We start from the raw sequence: 19,929 nt of genomic DNA, 5'->3' as shown, positions 1-19,929 counted from the left end.
GCAGTCAGGGCACATCGAGTCCACCTCTGGGACTTCCACAGGGACAAACCGCCCCGGTAACAAATGTTTGACCTTCTGCACCAAGTCCAGAAGGGGCTGCAGCCAGAAACTTTTTTCCCAGCCTAGATGGTCAAAAGAGTAGTCATGGATGTAACATACCTGGCGGCGTACTTGCATAATGCACCATCTCCCACTATGCAAGATCGCAAACTTAATCTTCAGTCCAGTCTGCCAGCCTGGCTTCTGTTCTTGTTGTCTGCTTGTCCCTGTCCTGACTGCTTAGGGCGGCGGCCCGGTTACTTCCTGTTTCTTGTAGCTACTGTGGGCACACCCCTAATGCGTCTCCAGCCTATTGCTGTCTGTCACTGGATATTTAAACCAGCTCCACCCTGAAGCTGGTGCCTGAGCAACTCTTACTTTCAGAGGGCTCCTTGCCTCTGATGTGCCAGGTCCCGTCCCGTTCTGTTCTTGCCTGTCCGCCAACCTGGGGGCTGTATTCCCAGGCCTGTCTGAACTATCTCCTAGCCTGTTTGTCCGCCTCTCTGGGGGCCGGGGGGCCGTATACCCAGACTCACTCCTGTATCTTGTTGCAGTGTCAGTTCCTGTCTGAACACTCTCCTAGCCTGTTTGTCTCTGTATCCGTACCTTCCCTTTTCCTGCAGTCTCTGAACCTGCACCTACTCCTACTCGTAGTCTCTGTACTTCTGTTGTGAGTTTGGTGTCCACTCGCTACTTCATTGCAAGTACCTTGTGTGTATCTGGTTCTGCTTATCCCTTCCAGTCTGTTCAGTGTGAACAGAGTCCTGTCCTCTCTGCTTTGCCTTGCTCACCGCTCCGGCGGTTCCTTTCTGCTCTGCCTTGCTCACCGCTCCGGCGGTTCCTCTCTGCTCTGCCTTGCTCACCGCTCTGGCGGTTCCTTCCTGCTCTGCCATGCTCACCGCTTCGGCGGTTCCTTTCTGCTCTGCCTTGCTCACCGCTCCGGCGGTTCCTTCCTGCTCTGCCATGCTCACTGCTCCGGCGGTTCCTGCCTGCTCTGCCTTGCTCACCGCTCCGGCGGTTCCTGCCTGCTCTGCCTTGCTCACCGCTCCGGCGGTTCCTGCCTACTCTGCCTTGCTCACCGCTCCGGTGGTTCCAGCCTGCTCTGCCTTGCTCACCGCTCCGGCGGTTCCTGCCTGCTCTGCCTTGCTCACCGCTCCGGCGGTTCCTGCCTGCTCTGCCTTGCTCACCGCTCCGGCGGTTTCTCCCTGCTCTGCTTGCTCACCGCTCCGGCGGTACCTCTCTGCTCCGCCTTGCTCACCGTTCCAGCGGTTCCTCTCTGCTCTGCTTGTCTACCGCATCTGCGGTTCTATTCCTGAATCCCTGTACTGGACCTTATCCAGCCTGTGCTCCTACCTGCTAGTACCTCCCCGTCTGCACGCCAGCCGTACTTGTCAGTACCCTCCTGTCTGCATACCAGCCGTGTCTGCCAGTATCCTCCTGTCTGCACTCCAGCCGTGCCTGCCAGTGCCCACCTGTCTGCATGCCAGCTGTGCCTGCCAATACCCACCTGTCTGTGTGCCAGCCTAACCTGCCTGTTCCTGTATTCCCCGGTGTGGGTCAACAGCCGTGTCCGGGGTCTGGCCTGGAGTAGCACCTGGTCCCTCTGCTCGGTTCCTCCCTGGTGCACGGTGTCGTTAGCCGTCTTGCGACCTTGGTCGGATCGGGTTGACACTTAGTTACGCCCCTCCAGGCACTCTCCGGTTCATGGCACAGTGGAATCACTAAATCACGCACACGCCAGTCAGCCCGGGCGTGTGCATAACAATGGATCGGTTTATCCACTCTCTGCCGAAGCTGATTCAGTACTGGGTCGCCCAGGGAGATCCCCAAAATGCGGACGACTTGGTGGGCCTAGTGGAGAGATACCTGGCAGTAGAGGGTTCTCTGGGTGGTCAAGCAGGGGTTAGGTCACCTTTCTGGGGTTCCCAAAGGGGGGGATGGTTCCCAAAAGAAAAGGACTAAATCATCACTGGGTGGGGTTCCAAAGCCCCTGGAGGCCGCTGAATCGCAGCTGGGTAATCAGTCCCAATTCACCCTCTGTTGGAGGTGTCATGCCCCTGGCCATATAGCCGCCCAGTGTGCTATGAACTCTGAGCCAACGGACTGCAACGTAGGCCGGCGTTGCTCCTACTTTGCCTGTAGCATGGTTCCTCAACATGGCGAGGGCTCTCAGGCGTGCTCCGTGTCCGTGAACGGGATACAAGCGTCTGGACTGCTGGACTCAGGAAGTTTGGTAACCCTGATAAGCGCCAAACTCCCTCATCGGCTGGTTCCTGGGAAGGTGGTAGGTGTCCGGTGTATCCATGGGGACGCTAAAAACTATCCTGTCGCTCGGGTGTAGGTAAACACGGACTGTAGCACCACAGCTCAGGAAGTAGGGTCGTTAAAGACTTGTTGCACCCGATAATAATCGGACGGGACTGTGCATTGTTCTGGGACATGTGGGGGAAAACGGTGACACCTGGTTGCTCAGATGACAGCCAGAACATCCATGAAGAAACCTCGCTGCAGGCCGTAACTGACGAGTTTCCCATGTGTGTGTTTGTGGGCGATGAGGATGGGGCAGCATCCCCTGACGCCAACATCCCTAAGCTGGAGGTGTCCGAGGTAAACTTTGGAACTGCTCAACTCAGGGATTTAACTCTTAAAGGGGCATTTGATAATGTGTCTGTACTTAACAGTGTTGCTCAAGAGCCGGGGGATGACACCAGATACCCATACTTTGCCGCCAATGGGGACTTGCTATACCGAGTCACCAAGGTGAGAGGGGAGCTTGTCGAGCAGTTGCTGGTGCCGGGAACATACAGGCGTAAAGTATTAGACATGGCCCATGCACATGTGTTAGGTGGTCATCTGGGGGTAGAAAAAACACAGGAACGAATACTCCAGAGACTCTATTGGCCCGGTTGTCACCGAGAAATTGTGAATTATTGTAGGTCCTGTCCCACCTGCCAGCTGACCTCCCCGGTGACACGCCTTCGGAGCCCCTTAGTGCCGCTACCTATCATTGAGGTGCTGTTTGATCGCATAGCCATGGATCTGGTGGGGCCCCTGGTCAAGTTCGCCAGAGGGCATCAGTATATCTTGGTGGTACTCGACTATGCGACATGGTATCCGGAGGCTGTGTCGCAACGTAACTCCTCCTCCAAGTGTATAGCCCGGGAGTTGGTCCATATTTTTTCTAGAACAGGGTTACCTAAGGAGATCCTAACGGATTAAGGGACCCCATTTATGTCAAACGTGATGAGAGAGTTGTGCAAACTCTGCAAATCACACAACTACGAACCTCAGTCTACCATCCATAAATGGATGGCTTGGTGGAAAGGTTCAACAAAACCTTGAAGGCCATGTAAAAGAAGGTCGTAGAGAAGGCCGACAGAGACTGGGACTGCCTACTTCCGTACCTTCTCTTCTCCATCAGACAGGTACCACAGTCCTCTACTGGATTCTCCCCTTTTGAACTGTTGTGTGGCTGACAGCCCCGAGGACTCCTGGATGTGGCAAAGGAGACCTGGGAGGCGGAGTCTACACCCTACAGGAGTTAATCGAACACATTGCCCAAATGCATGAGAGAATTGGCAGGGTGATGCCCATCATGAAAGAGCACCTCCTCCAAGCACAAGAGGCACAATCTAGGGTGTACAATAGATCGGCAAGAGTGAGACACTTCGACCCTGGGGATCGGGTACTGGTGCTGGTACCTACAGTGGAGAGCAAATTCCTGGCGAAGTGGCAGGGCCCCTACGAAATAGTTGAAAAGGTTGGCGAGGTCAACTCTAAAGTCCACCAGCAAGGGAGAAGGAAGCCCTACCAGGTGTACCACATCAACTTGATTAAGCCATGGCGAGATAGGGAGCCTGTGGAAGCTCCGTGTTTAGTGGCTGAGCCTGATGCCGATGTGAAAGAGGTCAAGGTGGCAGAGTTGCTGTCACATGCCCAAAAGCAACTGTGCAAAGAGTTGCTACAGCAAAATAAAGACCTGTTTTCGGAGTTGCCAGGGCTCACTCAGGTCATAGAGCATGAAGTACTCACAAAGCCTCATGTTCATGTCAACCTATAACCATATCGAATCCCAGAGGCCCACAGAAAGGTGATCTCAAAAGAGGTGAAGCAGATGCTAAACCTGGGAGTCATTGAGGAGTCCAAGAGTGGCTGGTCCAGTCCTATAGTCTTAGTGCCGAAACCAGATGGGGAATGGCGGTTTTGCAATGACTATAGGAAGCTGAACGAGGTCTTGACGTTCAACGCCTACCCAATGCCTAGGGTAGATGAGCTTATCGAAAGGCTAGGACCCGCTCAGTACATCACCACCCTGGAGCTCACCAAAGGATATTGGCAAATTCCCCTGTCTAAAGAGGCCAAGGAGAAGATGGCCTTCTCGACGCCAGACGCCTGTTATCAATACGTCAGGATGCCGTTTGGGTTACAAGGAGCTCCGGCCACCTTCCAGAGAGCCATGGACTGGATCTTAGCACCCCACAAAAAGTATGCAGCAGCCAACCTAGATGACATCATCATATTCAGTCAGAACTGGGAAAGTCATCTGGGAAAATTTCAAGCCATACTTGACGCTCTAAGGAAGGCGGGCTTTACCATCAACCCGAAGAAATGTGCCATGGGGATGGAGGAAGCCAAGTATCTGGGCTACGTGGTTGGTAGAGGGGAAATAAAAACCACAAATAATTAAGGACGAGGCGATCCTGAACTAGCCATAGCCCCTCTCAAATAAGCAGGTCAGGGCATGTCTAGGCATCGTGGGCTACTATCAAAGATTTGTCCCTAACTTTGCCCTGATAGTAGCCCCGCTGACGGATCTTCTGAAAGGGACGAAGTTGGCTATGGCCAAGTGGTTCCCGGAAGCTGAAGCGGCCTTCCCGGAATTGAAACTGGCCCTCTGTAAACAGCCAGTCTTGGTGGCTCCCAACTTCTCAAAAGAGTTTGTGGTCCAGACGGATGCATCGGATGTCGGGCTGGGAGCAGTCTTGTTCCAGGAGATTAACGGAGAGGAACACCCTATAATGTACCTCAGTCGGAAACTGCCCACATGAGAGAAGAGCTACTCCATAGTGGAAAAATAATGTTTAGCCATCAAGTGGGCATTGGACACTCTGAGATATTACCTGTCAGGTAGAAGATTCAGGTTAGTGTCGGACCATGCCCCACTGAGGTGGATGCGAGAAAAGAAGGGGAACAATGCCCGAGCGACTAGGTGGTTCCTAGCCCTACAAGATTTTAGTTTCCAGGTAGAGCATAGGCCTGGGAAACAACATGGGAATGCTGATGCCCTATCAAGGGTCTATTGTATGGTGGCAGAAGGTGCCAAGCCCCCCGGCTTTGGGTTGGGGGGGGGTATGTAAGGTTGCTGCCGGACACGTTGTGGACGGGAGGTATGTGTCCCTGAGGTGCCAAGCTTCAGTGATGTAGGACCCGGAGAAGCAGGCTCCAGCACACATAGTGCTGAGAGGTACTTAATGGGCCTAATGGGCCCGGATTAAAGGGCTGGGTTTTACGAGCAGCTGAAAGAGTTGGGGGGGGGGGGATCAGCTGCTCACTTACCTCCAGTCCTGGTCTTGGAAGGCTTGATTTAAGACCGCTGCACCTGTCTCAGTCTGGCTGTGTGTTGTGCAAGGAGAACAGACCTTGCCTGTGCTGCTCAGAGTCTGCTGGAGGCAGAGAAAAGCACTACCTTTAAACCTCTGAAGCAGTGCTGTATGGACTGGTTATTTTAAGTTTTGTTCTGTTATACCTTTTTTGCCAGAAAGAGGCCATTATGTTTTGTTTTCCTGGTTGGTTTATGGACATTTAATAAACCACCTGTTTGTTTTGGAACCTGCGGACTGCATTCCTGTGTGAACCTGCGCCTACTCGAGAGCTGATCCGTCACACCCTTCAAAACGTTGATGCTAAATAGGCAGTAAATGGCAATTGGGCATTGGTACTAAATGGGCCCTAAATGCTACCAATTTTCAAAACTACCACATTTTTCTGAAATTTCAATGTAAATTTCACATTTTACAAAGATATAATTCACTGTCAATCTGCGTTAAAATGCAAATGAAACAGCTGCACGGTGTGAAACATGCCACATGTGAATCCAGCCTGGGGCAGGTTATGCGGGGCCAATAGGACAACCAATATTTGCATCTGACCCAGTTATTGCACTGTGTTTCCTGAAACGTTTTCTTTATAACCTCCCCCAAAACAAACATTTTATTACAGAAAACAAATTTCACATGTCATTCTTCTTCATTGTTCTCCTCTGACACGTGTATATGGATGCCTGCCAAGGAGTCGTGTAAGCTGCGTCAGCCGTTTCAAGGCAAGCAAAGACTGACAACATAAAACTGATGAAAAGATGAATCCAATCACTCAAATAAACAGAGACACAAAGGTAACATGTTCAGACAGCAGTTCTGCGCAGTTCTACAATTATACGTATAAATTACTGGGGGAGAATTATCAAGAGAAGAATTTTTGAAGTCAGTTTTGCTGTAAGATTTTTGCACCAGATTTATAAAAGTGTTGCAAAATGTCTGATAAATTTGACTCATCTTTAAATATTACACTTCTGTCTAGAGCTGTTTCTCCAATTTTGTACATCCCCCTCCACCCTCACGTACTGGAGTGAGAATTGCAATTTGTCACTTTTTAAAAAAAAGTTACAATTAATAAATCTGGGTTAAATCTATTTGCTAAACTAACCATTACTTTAACAGTGATTATGACCTATCCTTAGATCAATGTCTGATTAGTGTAGGTGTAACACCTGGCACCCCCACCGATCAGCTGTTGCCGATGTCGGAGACGGCCGGAAGTGCTCAGTTACGGAGCTGCTCCTTAAACAGATAGTGGCCATGGCCGGGTACTACACATCTGCCCCTATTCAAATCAATAGGGGATGTACAGTACTCGGTTGCGGCCCCTATCAGTAGACGGAGCTGCTGTTAACTTTTACTTTCCCAGAAGCCCCCAAAATTCACCAACTAAATAAATGATCAACTCCATCACACACAGGAACACTCAGCCTGGCCGAGCGCTTCTATGTTCTCCATGAGAGAGCCTTAGCTCCTGGAGAACAAATTGATCGGCCATTGGAAATCCAACAGTCCCAACATTATCTCTCGGGGGAGAATTGGAGACTCCCATAAACATTCATTTGTCGCTGATCCCACCAATATCAGCGTGTTCACCTGACTTTAGTCTAATGTCTCATTTACTGACAGGTTACACAGTAATAAGACATCCATGGGCCCGATTCATCAAAGCTTTCATGCCAGAATTCTATCATAAAAGCTTTGAAAAGTTGCTCCTAAATTTTGCAATTTTTGGTGTCTTCACAGTTGTTTCTCCCAGCTCTGACAAAATGGGCAGAGCTGGGATGGGACACTGCAGCTCGTCTAAGTCATGGCGTACACCCGAAATCTCACTCTAGTACCTGGCTGGAGTCAGATTTCTGGCATCGCACACGGAGGAGCACACCACCCATCAGTCGCTCCAGGTTCATATAGAGACGTACACCTCTTCATTAATCAGGAGCATCTGACTCCAGCACGCCCCATCATCAGTACCAATGTGAAAAACGTCAGTCTCGATGTTTAGGGCCCTAAGTTTTTATTGTATGATTTATTTCTGCCAAGGGAAATTTTAACAACCAAATGGACTAATGCCAAGGGACCAATTGGCAAAGAATTGATAATGTTAGTAAGTTCTATCCCTAAATTTGATTAAATACAACAACTCTGCATTATGCATTTCCTTTGGTATTCCGCTTGGAAATGTACGAAGAAATGGACAACTCCGCTTTAACAATGTACTTTAGAATCTTTTCAGTGTCAGAGTGTCTAGAGACACAAACTGCCTTCATATGGGGAGTAGTTGCGTCCAGTTCTCAATTTCTGCCAATGTTTACAGGAGGAACAATAGAGGAATAACACAGGCCAATGTTCTAAGATGCATAACCATTTTGAATGCCATTGGGAAACATGTATTTAGAAACATATCAAGAGAGCAGAGTTATAAGAATAAAGGAAAATTTAAAAAAATTCTATTTGTTCTCAAAGGCTTATGAAAAGTGAAGGACAACTGTAATACGGTCACTAGTGAAAAAATGGCTTAAAGGGGTGTCCGGGACATTAGCATTGATGGCCTATACTTAGGATAGGTCATCAATCTGTGATCGGTAGGGAGCAACCCCGTCACCCGATCAGCTGTTCTCGGTTCTAGACGGAAGTGCTCAGTTACGGACCTGCACAGAACAGCTCCGTCGACTGTATAGTGGCTGCGGGCCGGTACTGCACATCCACCCCATATTGATTTGAATATACAGTCGACAGAGATGTTTTGTGCAGCTCCATAACTGAGCAGTTCCAGCCAAAACCGGGAACAGCTGATCGGGGGGGTATGTCCTCACTTGTCAGACATTGATGACCTATGCTAAGGAAAGGCCATCACTATTAAAGTCCTGGACAACCCCTTTAAAAAGTTTACATTGATGAATGAGGAAATGACTGAAGAAAATCATTTTAAGGAAATACAAAAGCAAAAAATGCCAACCATAGCCATTACTTTCACCCTTCAGGCTATGACGCGCCCATATTTATCACCAATGTCTATCTAGCTTTTGCACTTTGTTTTGTTAGTATCTTTGATTTCGCTGGTACTGCAATGTGATAACATTTAAAGAGACGCGCTCAAAGGCTCCGATTTGTCAAATGGATTTTTTAAATAAAATTCTGGCATAAAACTATTAACTGAAATATTGCAAAATACTGGTGCCAATACTAGTTGCGCAAAAAAAGTGTGACTTTTGGAGTTTTCATGCCGGTCCTGGCCACATCTGCCAGGGTTTGTTAAAAAATGGGCAAAACTTAACTGGAATCAATGGCCTAGTGTAGATGACAAATTCATCATAATTTGCACCACACAACTGGTGTAACTTGCAACAGAAATGTACTTAAAGGGGTATTCACATCTCCAAGACCCTATCCCAATATGTAGTAGGTGTAATAATAATAATAATATTAGCAAATACCTCCAATTAGAAATGTAGTGTAGTTCTTCTGATTCACTATGTCTCTTTCCTTAAGTGCAGGCATTGCAGGACCTTAGGTATCCATGGTTATGACCACTGGCAACTAGCTGTCGCTATATCATTGGTCGTTAATAATATTAACGAGCCTCGAGTGCATTTCTTCTAGGTGAGCACATGCTTTTCAACTCGTATGCACGATGTTGATTACTTGATTATGAATAACTTTATGTCTTATATATAGCTAAAACTTTTTAACACATATAAAACTCCTTGAGGTCATTCATCTTCTATACCAGGGGTCTCAAACACGTGGCCAGAGGGCCGCATGCGGCCCGTGAGGCTGCTTAATGCGGCCCGCAGGCATCATATCCCCCGTAATGATTGCGGCCTGGTCCTGAGGGCCGCTGAAGTCAGTGATTCTTTTCAGTTGAATGTCTTACAAGTTAGGGACCAGCATGGGCCTTTACTGCAAGATGGGGACCAGTGTGGAGACATTACTACAAGATGAGGACCAAGATGGGCACATCACTGCAAGATGGGGACCAAGATGGGCACATTACTACAAAATGGGGACCAGGATGGGCACATTACTACAAGATGGGAACCAGGATGGGCCATTACTACAAGATGGGAACCAGGATGGGGCATTACTACAAGATGGGAACCAGGATAGGCCATTACTACAAGATGGGAACCAGTATGTGGACATTACTACAAGATGTGAGAACCAGGATATGCACATTATTACAAGATGGGGACCAGGATGGGCACATTACTACAAGATGGGGACCAAGATGGGCACATTGCTACAAGATATGGACTAGGATGGGCACATTACTACACGATGGGGACCGGGATGGGCACATTACTACAAGATGGGGACCAGGATGAGCACCTTACTAAAGATGAGGACCAGGAAGGGCACCTTACTACAAAATTGGGACCAGGATGGGCACATTACTACAAAATTGGGACCAGGATGGGCACATTACTACAAGATGGGGACCAAGATGGGCACATTACTACAAAATAGGGACCGGGATAGGCACATTACTACAAGATGGGGACCAGGATAGGGCACATTACTACAAGATGGGGACCAGGATGGGCATATTACTACAAGATGGGGACCAGGATGGGCACATTACTACAAGATGGGGACCAGGATGGGCACATTACTACAAGATGGGGACCAGGATGGGCACATTACTACAAGATGGGGACCAGGATGGGCACATTACTACAAGATGGGGACCAGGATGGGCACATTACTACAAGATGGGGACCAGGATGGGCACATTACTACAAGATGGAGACCAGGATGGGCACATTACTACAAGATGGAGGCCAGGATGGGCACATTACTACAAGATGGAGACCAGGATGGGCACATTACTACAAGATGGAGACGAGGATGGGCACATTATTACCAGATGGGAACCAAGATGGGCACATTACTAAAAGATGAGGACCAGCGTGGGCATATTACTACAAAATTGGGACCAGGGTGGGCACATTACTACAAAATTTGGACCAGGGTGGGCACATTACTACAAGATGGGGACCGGGATGGGCCCATTACTACAAGATGGGGACCGGGATGGGCCCATTACTACAGGATGGGGACCAGAGTGGGCACGTTACTACAGGATGAGGACCAGGATGGGCATATTGCTACAAGATGGGGACCAGGATGGACACATTACTTACATATGGGGACCTGTCACGTCAAGTGTGAGGGTAACACAGAGAGTCACGCCAGGTGTGAGTGCAACACAGAGGGGAAAGGGAAAGGGAGCCCAGACACTAGGGAAAGGGGGAAGAGAGCCCAGACACTAGGGAAATGGGGAAGAGGTGACCTCCTAATCTGGACTAGCGTCACCCTGTCTCCCCCTAACGTCCCTATACAGCCTCCGCAGCTGTCGCCGATCACGTGACTCGCCCTACTATCTCTGGCGTAAGGCTATAACTAGGGGTGGAAGGAGATGAGCACTAGTCAACCTCCGCTAGCACTCTAAAGACAAAAGGGGAAGACAACACAGAGGAATAACAACTTAGCTTAAGAAGAACTCCAACAGGGCACACGGCCTCAAGATTCCAGAGAGGACGAGATGCTGCTTCAGCCAAGTTCCAAGTAGAAATGAGTATAACCGGCGACGCCCACCTAGACACCCCATGTATATATACACCCAGACTAAAGAGAGGTAGTCGCTGGGTCCTAAACACAGCCTCCTATCTAGGCAGCTGTCTGCATTGCCAAACGTGGAGATCTCCTGCAAACCACTACAGGGTGACTGTCTGTCACCTCTGACACACCCATGACAGGACCAGGATGGGCACATTATTACAAGATGGGGACCAGTATGGGCACATTACTACAATATGGGGTCCAGGATAGGCACATTATTACAAGATGGGGACCACGATGGGCACATTACTACACAATGGGGAAACTACTACAAAAAGTTGGTCAGAATTACTATATGGTGCTAATTGTAAGAAAAAAAATGACTGTATGTGACCAATTAGGCGACACAAAAAGGAAATAAAAATTGTAAAACAGTAAACTTGTGAAAATGATATAACTGTACCACAGCCCATAAAATGAATGCCATTTAACAGAATAAAATAAAAATGTTCAAAAAATGATCCAAAAGGTATATAGAATAAACAATATGGTATCATTAAAAATTTCATATCATCCTGCAAAGAATGCGGCCCTTCAAATCACATTTTTTCTATGTGCGGCCCATATACCTAGCTGAGTTTGAGACCCCTGGTCTATACAGAGTATCTCTCAATGTAATATTAATTATATATTTCGGAGTTTCTCCTTGCTCACCCAACACAATTTACATTTTTTCTTCTCTGATGTTATGTTTTTTTTTAATCCCTTTTAATTATGTAACAATAAAGATTATTTATATTTTTTTGATTTACGTGGAGATGGAGTCCCTGCACTGGTTTTCAGCACAAGTTAAAATACGTGTTTCTTTGACAAAACATAACCCCACCACCCCCCTAAAAAAAAGTTTGGGGATCATCCCACCAAAATATCTTAACATTTAAGCCTCTGTACTAAATGTGGCCCTTTACATACATATGGGTACTTCTAAGCGAGCGCTCTTGCCATTTTTTTAAATCCTTATCACAGTAATTTTTTCTTATCAGGATATCCCTCATGCATGTCATTGCTTTTATGGAACATAATGGTGCAACATGAAGACTCCAAAATTCAGAACATGAAGTAATCAGTAGTGGAACGATCACAGTCACAGAGCTACTTAGATTGGGTCTGGAGGTGAGGGGGACAAGCCCAGATTCTCCGAGAGACACTACTTTCAATGCTAGCTGTGTCCTAATGACGCGGATACAGTTGAAAACTGTGGTGGAGCAGGAAGCCATTGGCCACAGGCTGGTTTTGGGCTTTGGTAGTCCAGGTGTCAGAAGCTCAAGGAGCACATTAGTGAGATTACATCACATCATTGCACTACCTGCACCAGCCTTAATGCAGGGAGAACCACATCACTCATTGTAGGTGCAGGGTGAGGAGAGTTTCACTCTATTTTCTTTTTACGGGCACAAAGAGGGTGCAAAAGTACTATTTTATATAGGGCACAAAATGGGAATTAATATTATACTGTATGTGTTACTCAAATGTCCTGACACCAGCTTTGGCCTGCACGTCTTCCCTCTTTGGCCACCAGATTCTTTTGCAGTGTTTGGATCTGATGTTATAATCCTTCATAATGTTCATAATCCTTTTAAGGCTTTCTAAGGTGGCTGCACGCCACCTGAGTATTCAAGTATTGCGGCATAAATGCTGAATACCTTTCTTAGACTGCCCCAAAACAGCCCAAACTATGAATTGCTGGTCTCTGCTTCAATTTTCCCACAGTATGCCTCCTGACAAGCCTTTCTTTGCTTTGCAAACACTCAGCTCTGCTGCAAAAAAGTGACTGTCCAGCAATCTGCTCTGCTGTTCCAGGGTGCTATCCGTACAGTTGGCTCTGTTACAACAAGGTGCCTATTTGCCAGTCTGGCTCTACTATTCTTGGGTGCTGTCCGCACACTCGGCTCTGCCAAAACAAGGTAACCTGTCTGCTAATCTAGCAGTGCTGTTCCTGGGTGCTGTCTGAACACTCAGTTCTGCTATATACTCTGTTCTACATGATATCTGATTATCCTGCTCTACTGTACCTTTACATCAAAGCCTTGGTCGGTGCTGTCTATGCAGACCGATGGCTTAGTGAATCCACATCAACAGGTGAGCCTGAGGCACAAGGGGACGTTAATAATAAATGGTAACACAAGGGGATATTATTAATTAGTAGGGGCATTATTATAATATAGTGGCACAAGGTAGAGTTAATAATATATGGTGGTACAATGGGGCATTAATAATATATGGTGGCACATAGGGGCATTATTAATACATGGAGGCACAGAGTGGAGTCAGTGTTATTATATAGTGGTACAATAGGACATTGAATATATGGTGGTACAAGGGTACATTAGTGTATGGTAATAGAAGCGGCATTCATAATACTTGGAGTCACAAGAGAGTATTACCAATACATGGCCATATTATTAAGGCATAGAATGGGGGAGTATTACTATTTAGGGTCATTTTATTGTGTGGAGGCATAAAGGGCACCATTAGTAGTGGAGGCACTGGTATTGTGTGGGGAACCACCAAGAGATAGTATTCTTACTCGCTGTAAGACACTCTAGCGACCTACGAATGGCTATAATGCTATGGAATGTGTGAAGTTCCTGTCTGTGTGTTAAATTCTGCAGAGATGAGAGGTAGAAGTCTTTATGGTGGTCTGGGACAGATGGAGAAGGGAATGACTTTAAATGAAAAACTCCCACAAGAGGAGACATCACCCGTGAGCCATGGGATTTACCTTTACAGCAGGCACTTATACAATCTACAGAACTGGTATCTACCACTGTAGCGTCAGTGTATGGGTGTAATATTGGACAAAATTCAGTGTTATTTTTTCATTATAATCTGAATTTGTCCCATATATAGTGGTATCATTCGTAATCTTGGCCTTGGAATACTAGGTTTTCTTCAATAGTAGTATAGCGCTATTATTTAGTCACTGTTGTATATGCAGGTTATATGGTCACATCACATTGTGGCAGTATTATTTGTCACTTATATAGATGAGTAGAAGGTCCAGAAGTTGATTTTAGGCCCACAAATCTCTAGTTGAAATAATGCAAAATTGTAGGGACTCCATGTGCCTCTGTGCCAGCTCTGTGCATGTAGCTGTGCTGTGTGCATAAGGCCTTATACTGATAAGCCTACCACTGCAAGAACACAGAAACTAGGAATACTTCTTCTATGTGTTTGTTTGTCCAGATAACAACCCAGACACAATCTAGATCTACCTTCTAGATAATTGTTCATTTCATTCTCACATCACCCACAAAGTTTTTTCTTTACTTGTTTGAGAAAAGTTTATCTAGTAGTGCCCATGCATGGACTTAACATATCGGCACAACAGGTACGGCACTTTCGTTTTACATTTCTACACTGCATAAAAGAAGTATGAGATCATCAAGTTACAGTCCCTCGTGATCTAGACAGCTACGTGACACAGCAACTGAGAAATCCATCTTTCAAAATAACACATGAATGAGTCTGCAAAGTGGAGAGTCTGTATATGAATAAGTGGCCACTGCCAGAATACTTTTACTGACTCGCTTATATAGCGCCATTAATTCCACAGCACTTTACAGACAATATCATCTCCATTCCCATTGGGGCTCACAATCTAAATTACCTATCGGTATGTCTTTGGAGTGTGGGAGGAAACCAGAGAACCTGGAGGAAACCCACGCAAACATAGGAAGATCACACAAACTACTTCCAGCTGTAGACCCCAGCGCGGCTTAGTAATAGTGCTAACCACTGAGTCACCGTGCTGCCCATACTTCCATGGGCCATGGATGTGCCCCCCCCCCATGGAGGATTTTGGGCTCATGCCCCCAAAATTCTCCTGCTATATCCCTCTTACCATGGATAGCAGCTCCATATGAACTATGGAGTTATTAGGAATTCCTCCAACCTTACATTAATGTGCCGAGCAGATACTTGTAAAGCAAACAACCCTAGTGCGTCCTTGTATGCAATTTACATCTAGGTGGAGAGAAATCATTAAAACAGTCCAATTATAGGAAGTCGTAAAATAATGGGAACAAACTTCTGGATAACGCCGAGTGATAAAGGTGTTTTATAGACAACGTTACAGATTGTTCAGTTCCGAGACAATGTTTCAGGAAGTGACCTTTTTTTGAGGGGTTGGATTCCAACTGCACACTGACTGGTCACTGATCTGAAGGTTAGGAATAGCCTATTCTAATGTCCGGAGAAGAAAATGTAGATCTTTTGAAAACATAAAGTACAGACAATTTACTTTTGGGGCCTCTTTAACTCATGACCCATTTCTGAGGTTTATGTAGAAGATTCCTGGCTCTATATTACATAAATGAAGAACTGGTGAAGAACTAATACAGCTTAAAACCCTAACATTTACCTCATGTTTTAGTTTTAACAAAAGGTTGCACAGCAGATGTTGAAATCAATAGACATCCAATGTTAGAAGTGGAATATGGAGGTCGTCTGGTCAAGACTTGGATCAAGGGCTCAGCTTAGGGGACCCTAATGTGGCTTTTAAAATGAATAGTATATGCTGCATATTTTCATGTGTAGGTGAAATGACTATTTAGTTACTGCATGTTGACTGCTCACAAGAGTCAGCGTCTCATCTCGACATGTCTGAACACTTCTGCTATATATCCGACTCTCTAGATCCAGCTCCGTTTTTCTCCCCAGAGCTAACAATAGCTGGGGTGCATGACTTCACATGGAGGTACTGAATATGTATCTAGTGTGACAGAATGACTTTGCATGCTGTGGTCAATGACTGGGCTTCTTACAGTAACTTTCACTTTTCAGAACTTTATGACTCTATACAAGATAGTACTTTGCTCACACAAATAGAAGCAAAACAAGTGATACATTTTCTCAGTAATTTAACATACTACAATCGTTTGCATTTAATCCCATCTTTAAATTATGTCAATATTGGCACTTTATGAATCATTACGCCTATGATCAGTGCAGGTCTTTTTGGATCAAACTTACCTTCTTTGCTGTCTGGATCATATCTCTCACAACAGCCTTTATAGTGGGAGCATTTTCCTTTGGAGGGTGGGTATATACCAGCAACTGGCTGACACCTCTGTAATAGCCTTTCTCTGGCCAGCCTAGGTCCAGAGGTGGGATCTCGGTATCAGTGAGTGCAGGCCAGTATTGCAGGGAGGTCTCTTTTTCTTCCCCTTGCTTGTTTGCTTGTTGTTTTTTTTCTTTCTTTGGATTGTCAATTTCATATTTCTTAAAATCAATTTTTAGATCTGTTAGCTCCTTGGTAGAAAGAAAATCCTTTATCTGTTTGTCCTTAATGTATTGTCTGTATGCCTGGATCCCATTATTGATCAGAACTTCCATGCACCTCCTGTGGTCCTCGCTGTAGTAGAAGTAGACCTTGTTCTCAGTGATCTTCTCATTGACATGGTCATCTCTCAAGCACTGGACCTGTGAATCAGCCATGGTGTTTTCCTCTGACTGCTCAATCACAGTAATGCCTTATATTATGTACTTGAGGAAGTGGTAACCAGAGCTTACCTGAGACCCAACCCTCTTTTTCACCCAACCTTCATTTATTTTCTTTCCTGCCAAACGGAACAAGCAGTTGAGCCTGAATCCTGAGAGAAAACCACAAGCATTGAAACAACTGAACCAAGGAAGAGTTTGTTGTCCTATGCAAAGACAGTGTCCCATAGAAGTTACACTGAAACCATGAGTGGAAAGTGGAATTATATCTAATTTACGGGTTGATAAAGAATCAGTAAAGTTTGATGAAAGCATTATGATATTAAAATGTGCTTAATATGCTTTAAAAATGTGATGTTCACATAATGTGTTTTTTTTATATGCATTTTACCAAAAATAGGGGTGTGTGAATGTGGCACCCCAGGGGTCTGGTTGCCACAGTAATAGAAATATTATGTCTGAGAGCAAGTGGGAGGTTTCTCTGGTCAGGAGCCCTAAGCATGCAACACTGCCCGCCCAGACCTGGGAGGGGAGGAATCTGCCCTTATAAACTGGGTCTGGGGCGGGATTAGAAGTCAGAGCTTGGAGAGGGAAAGATACAGCAGGAGCTCTGTAGGAGCAGGAGTGAGAGCCAGAGGCTGGAAGCTAGATAGCTCGCCTTGGCTGAAGACACTAAACCCGGACACGGAGTCCGAGGCTGTGGGGACATCCAGGTCCAGCAGCAGAATCCAACCGGCAGGGGATTCCAGGTCCTCTGGCCTTAGAAGCCCGGAGGCACGGTCACAAGCAAGGGACCAGCACCGCCGTCGTGGAGCGGAGGCTAACAGAAGGCCCCAAGTCACCGGCCATACGGGTGAGCACCACACGGTATACTCAGGGACGTGGGCTACTTCTACCCGCATAGAGCAAGGTAGCCAGGAAAGAGTGCAGATAGACGGGGAGGCCTACAACTCCACCTGGCCAGGGGGAGATCCTGCTTGCTCACAGACTGACCAGGCCTCTACTGCTAACCAGTACTCCCGGGAGGGTCTGCTTTATACCATCAGTAAAGACCCTGAACTGCACCACACGTCTCTGTGTTTCATCGCCGCACCAGCACCATTAGTACTGGGACGCTCACACCATCACTCCCATCATCCACACTAGCTGCCCTAAGGCAATACTTCTCCCGTGGGGAGTTATCCCATACTTGGCTGTGCTTACAACATCAGCCTCAGCGGCCTGCAGCGCAGCGGCGGTCCCCACTGACCGCAATCCACGGGTGGCGTAGTCGGACATTTGTTATCACACTAAGACTGCCACTGGTTTGACCACCCTGAGCCACGGACCGGGTCGCCGCTACACTGAGACTACCACCCCCAGCATCCCACCAGAGGCCCGGTTCCGGGTTCCCCACGCGGCCCAGGGGGCGAGTCAACTTTGGCGTAGTCGGCAGGATTTCATGCCCGCAACCACCGGGTACTGCGTGCCTGAAAAAGACTTTTGTACTTACCTGTGGCGAAGTTTCCCGCCGTCCGGAGTCGTTTCCCGCCATCGGACGCCATCTTGGGTCGTTTCCCGCCGTCTTCCCGCCATCCGCAGCTGCTTCCCGCCATCGGACGCCATCTTCAGGACGCCGCACGGGAAGAAGAGGGGCGTGGACGCCGAAAGCGCGCGAGATCCGAAGCTCCACCCCACGCACTGACGCTGCGTAAGGTCCTGGAAGGGAGGAAGAGCGACACTGACGTCACAGGAGCGCGACGCAAGGTCCTCGACCCCGACGATCGACTGCGGAGCCGCGGCCTACAGAAGAAGAGCATCGCAAGGTAGGCCAAGGTCCACTAGATGGGAAGGAGGATGTCGGAAACCGAGGGGAGGTCCACCACCACACCGCTGCTGCGGTCATGCCATTCACCATGCCCTATATCCCGGGGGCAACCTGGCTACCCCAGTACTCAGGGGAGTCACATAACCTAAGTGACTTTAGGGAAAGATTGGATAGCCTCTTCCAGGTATACCCCCTCACGGAAGAGCAAAAAGTAAGCATCCTGGTGGCCCAGTTAATCGGGGCAGCCCAAAGGGAGGTAAAGTCCTGGTCACCTGGGAAGAAGAGGACTGTCAGAGAAATACTAGCCAGTCTGAAAGACACATTTGATACCCGAACCTCAGCCGAAATAAAGCTCAGATTTTACGGGTGCAAACAACGGGCACATGAAAGTATAAGAGACTATGCTCTAAACCTACAAGAGGCCCTGAGAGCCATTAAGCAGGCAGACCCCGACAGCGTGGGAAATGAAGACAAGCTGTTGACCGAACAATTTATTGAGGGTCTACTGTGCAATGCCCACCGAACCCAGTTGCGGGCAGTGGCCTTACAGGACCCTGATCTGGACTTTGCACAGTTCAAGGACAGAGCCATTCAGGTGCTCCGAGAACCGGCACCAGGTGGCGCTGTGACCCACAAGCGCCCTGCTATCACTTAGCACCAGGACGCGGCGCCCTTGTCTGCAGGGCCTGTGGGAGCTGATGCGCAGGCTTTGAACAATAATCCAGCTACAGACCTGCACCATCAGGTCCAAGAGCTGACTAAGAGCGTTGCCGTGCTAACCAGAACTGTGCAGTTTTTACAGGTCTCTTCTCCAGGAAAGATCCAGCTGGCATCCGGACCGGAGGACGTCCCGTGGCGCCGACTGAGGAGGACCCCACCGGCCAGAGGGAGACCCAGCGACAGGTACAACGAGGACGGACGACCCATCTGCCGCCGCTGCAATCAACCCGGACATATGGCAAGGTACTGTCATTTAAACGGGCACAACCTGGGGTAGAGGGCCAACCCCCAGGCCTAAGATCATCTGGCTCATCGAACTGGCGTGACAAGTACGTAGGGGGACGTCTGGTCTTGCCTGTGGTACTGGACGGCATTCCTATGAGTGCCCTACTGGACACCGGGTCACAGGTCACCACCATCCCGTACGTGCTCTTCAAGCGGTACTGGAATGACTCGGACATAACCCGCTACCCAGATGACGACCTGAGCATTATCGCCAGCAATGGTCAGCCCGTGCCACAGATAGGATTTAAAGAAGTGACCATCAAGGTCGGTAAAGTTGAACTGCCGGCACAAGGACTGATCATTGTGGACATTGACCGTCGCGAGAGTCACCCAAAAATAACCCTAGGTACTAACGTAATTGAAAACTGTCTTGCAGAGGTGATTCTTATTTTGCAGCAGGTTGCCAAGAACGCCAGT

At 47.7% G+C, this 19,929-nt stretch overlaps 1 protein-coding gene across 1 annotated transcript in view; it reads right to left on the bottom strand.

Moving 5' to 3' along the window:
* FAM83F (family with sequence similarity 83 member F) overlaps window positions 1-16,767 on the bottom strand; it is a 50,146-nt gene extending 33,379 nt beyond the window's left edge. The window contains exon 1 of the mRNA XM_073644337.1: window positions 16,233-16,767. Within this exon, the coding sequence (XP_073500438.1) occupies window positions 16,233-16,697 (465 nt within the window). The 5' untranslated portion in view covers window positions 16,698-16,767. The remainder of the gene's footprint in view (window positions 1-16,232) is intronic.
* Between the last annotated feature and the right edge of the window lie 3,162 nt (window positions 16,768-19,929).

Source organism: Phyllobates terribilis, unplaced genomic scaffold (assembly GCF_046119375.1).
Source record: "Phyllobates terribilis strain yellow unplaced genomic scaffold, ASM4611937v1 Scaffold_8__6_contigs__length_399053987, whole genome shotgun sequence".
Classification (NCBI taxonomy): domain Eukaryota; kingdom Metazoa; phylum Chordata; class Amphibia; order Anura; family Dendrobatidae; genus Phyllobates; species Phyllobates terribilis.
This window is presented reverse-complemented; position numbering and strand designations above follow the sequence as displayed.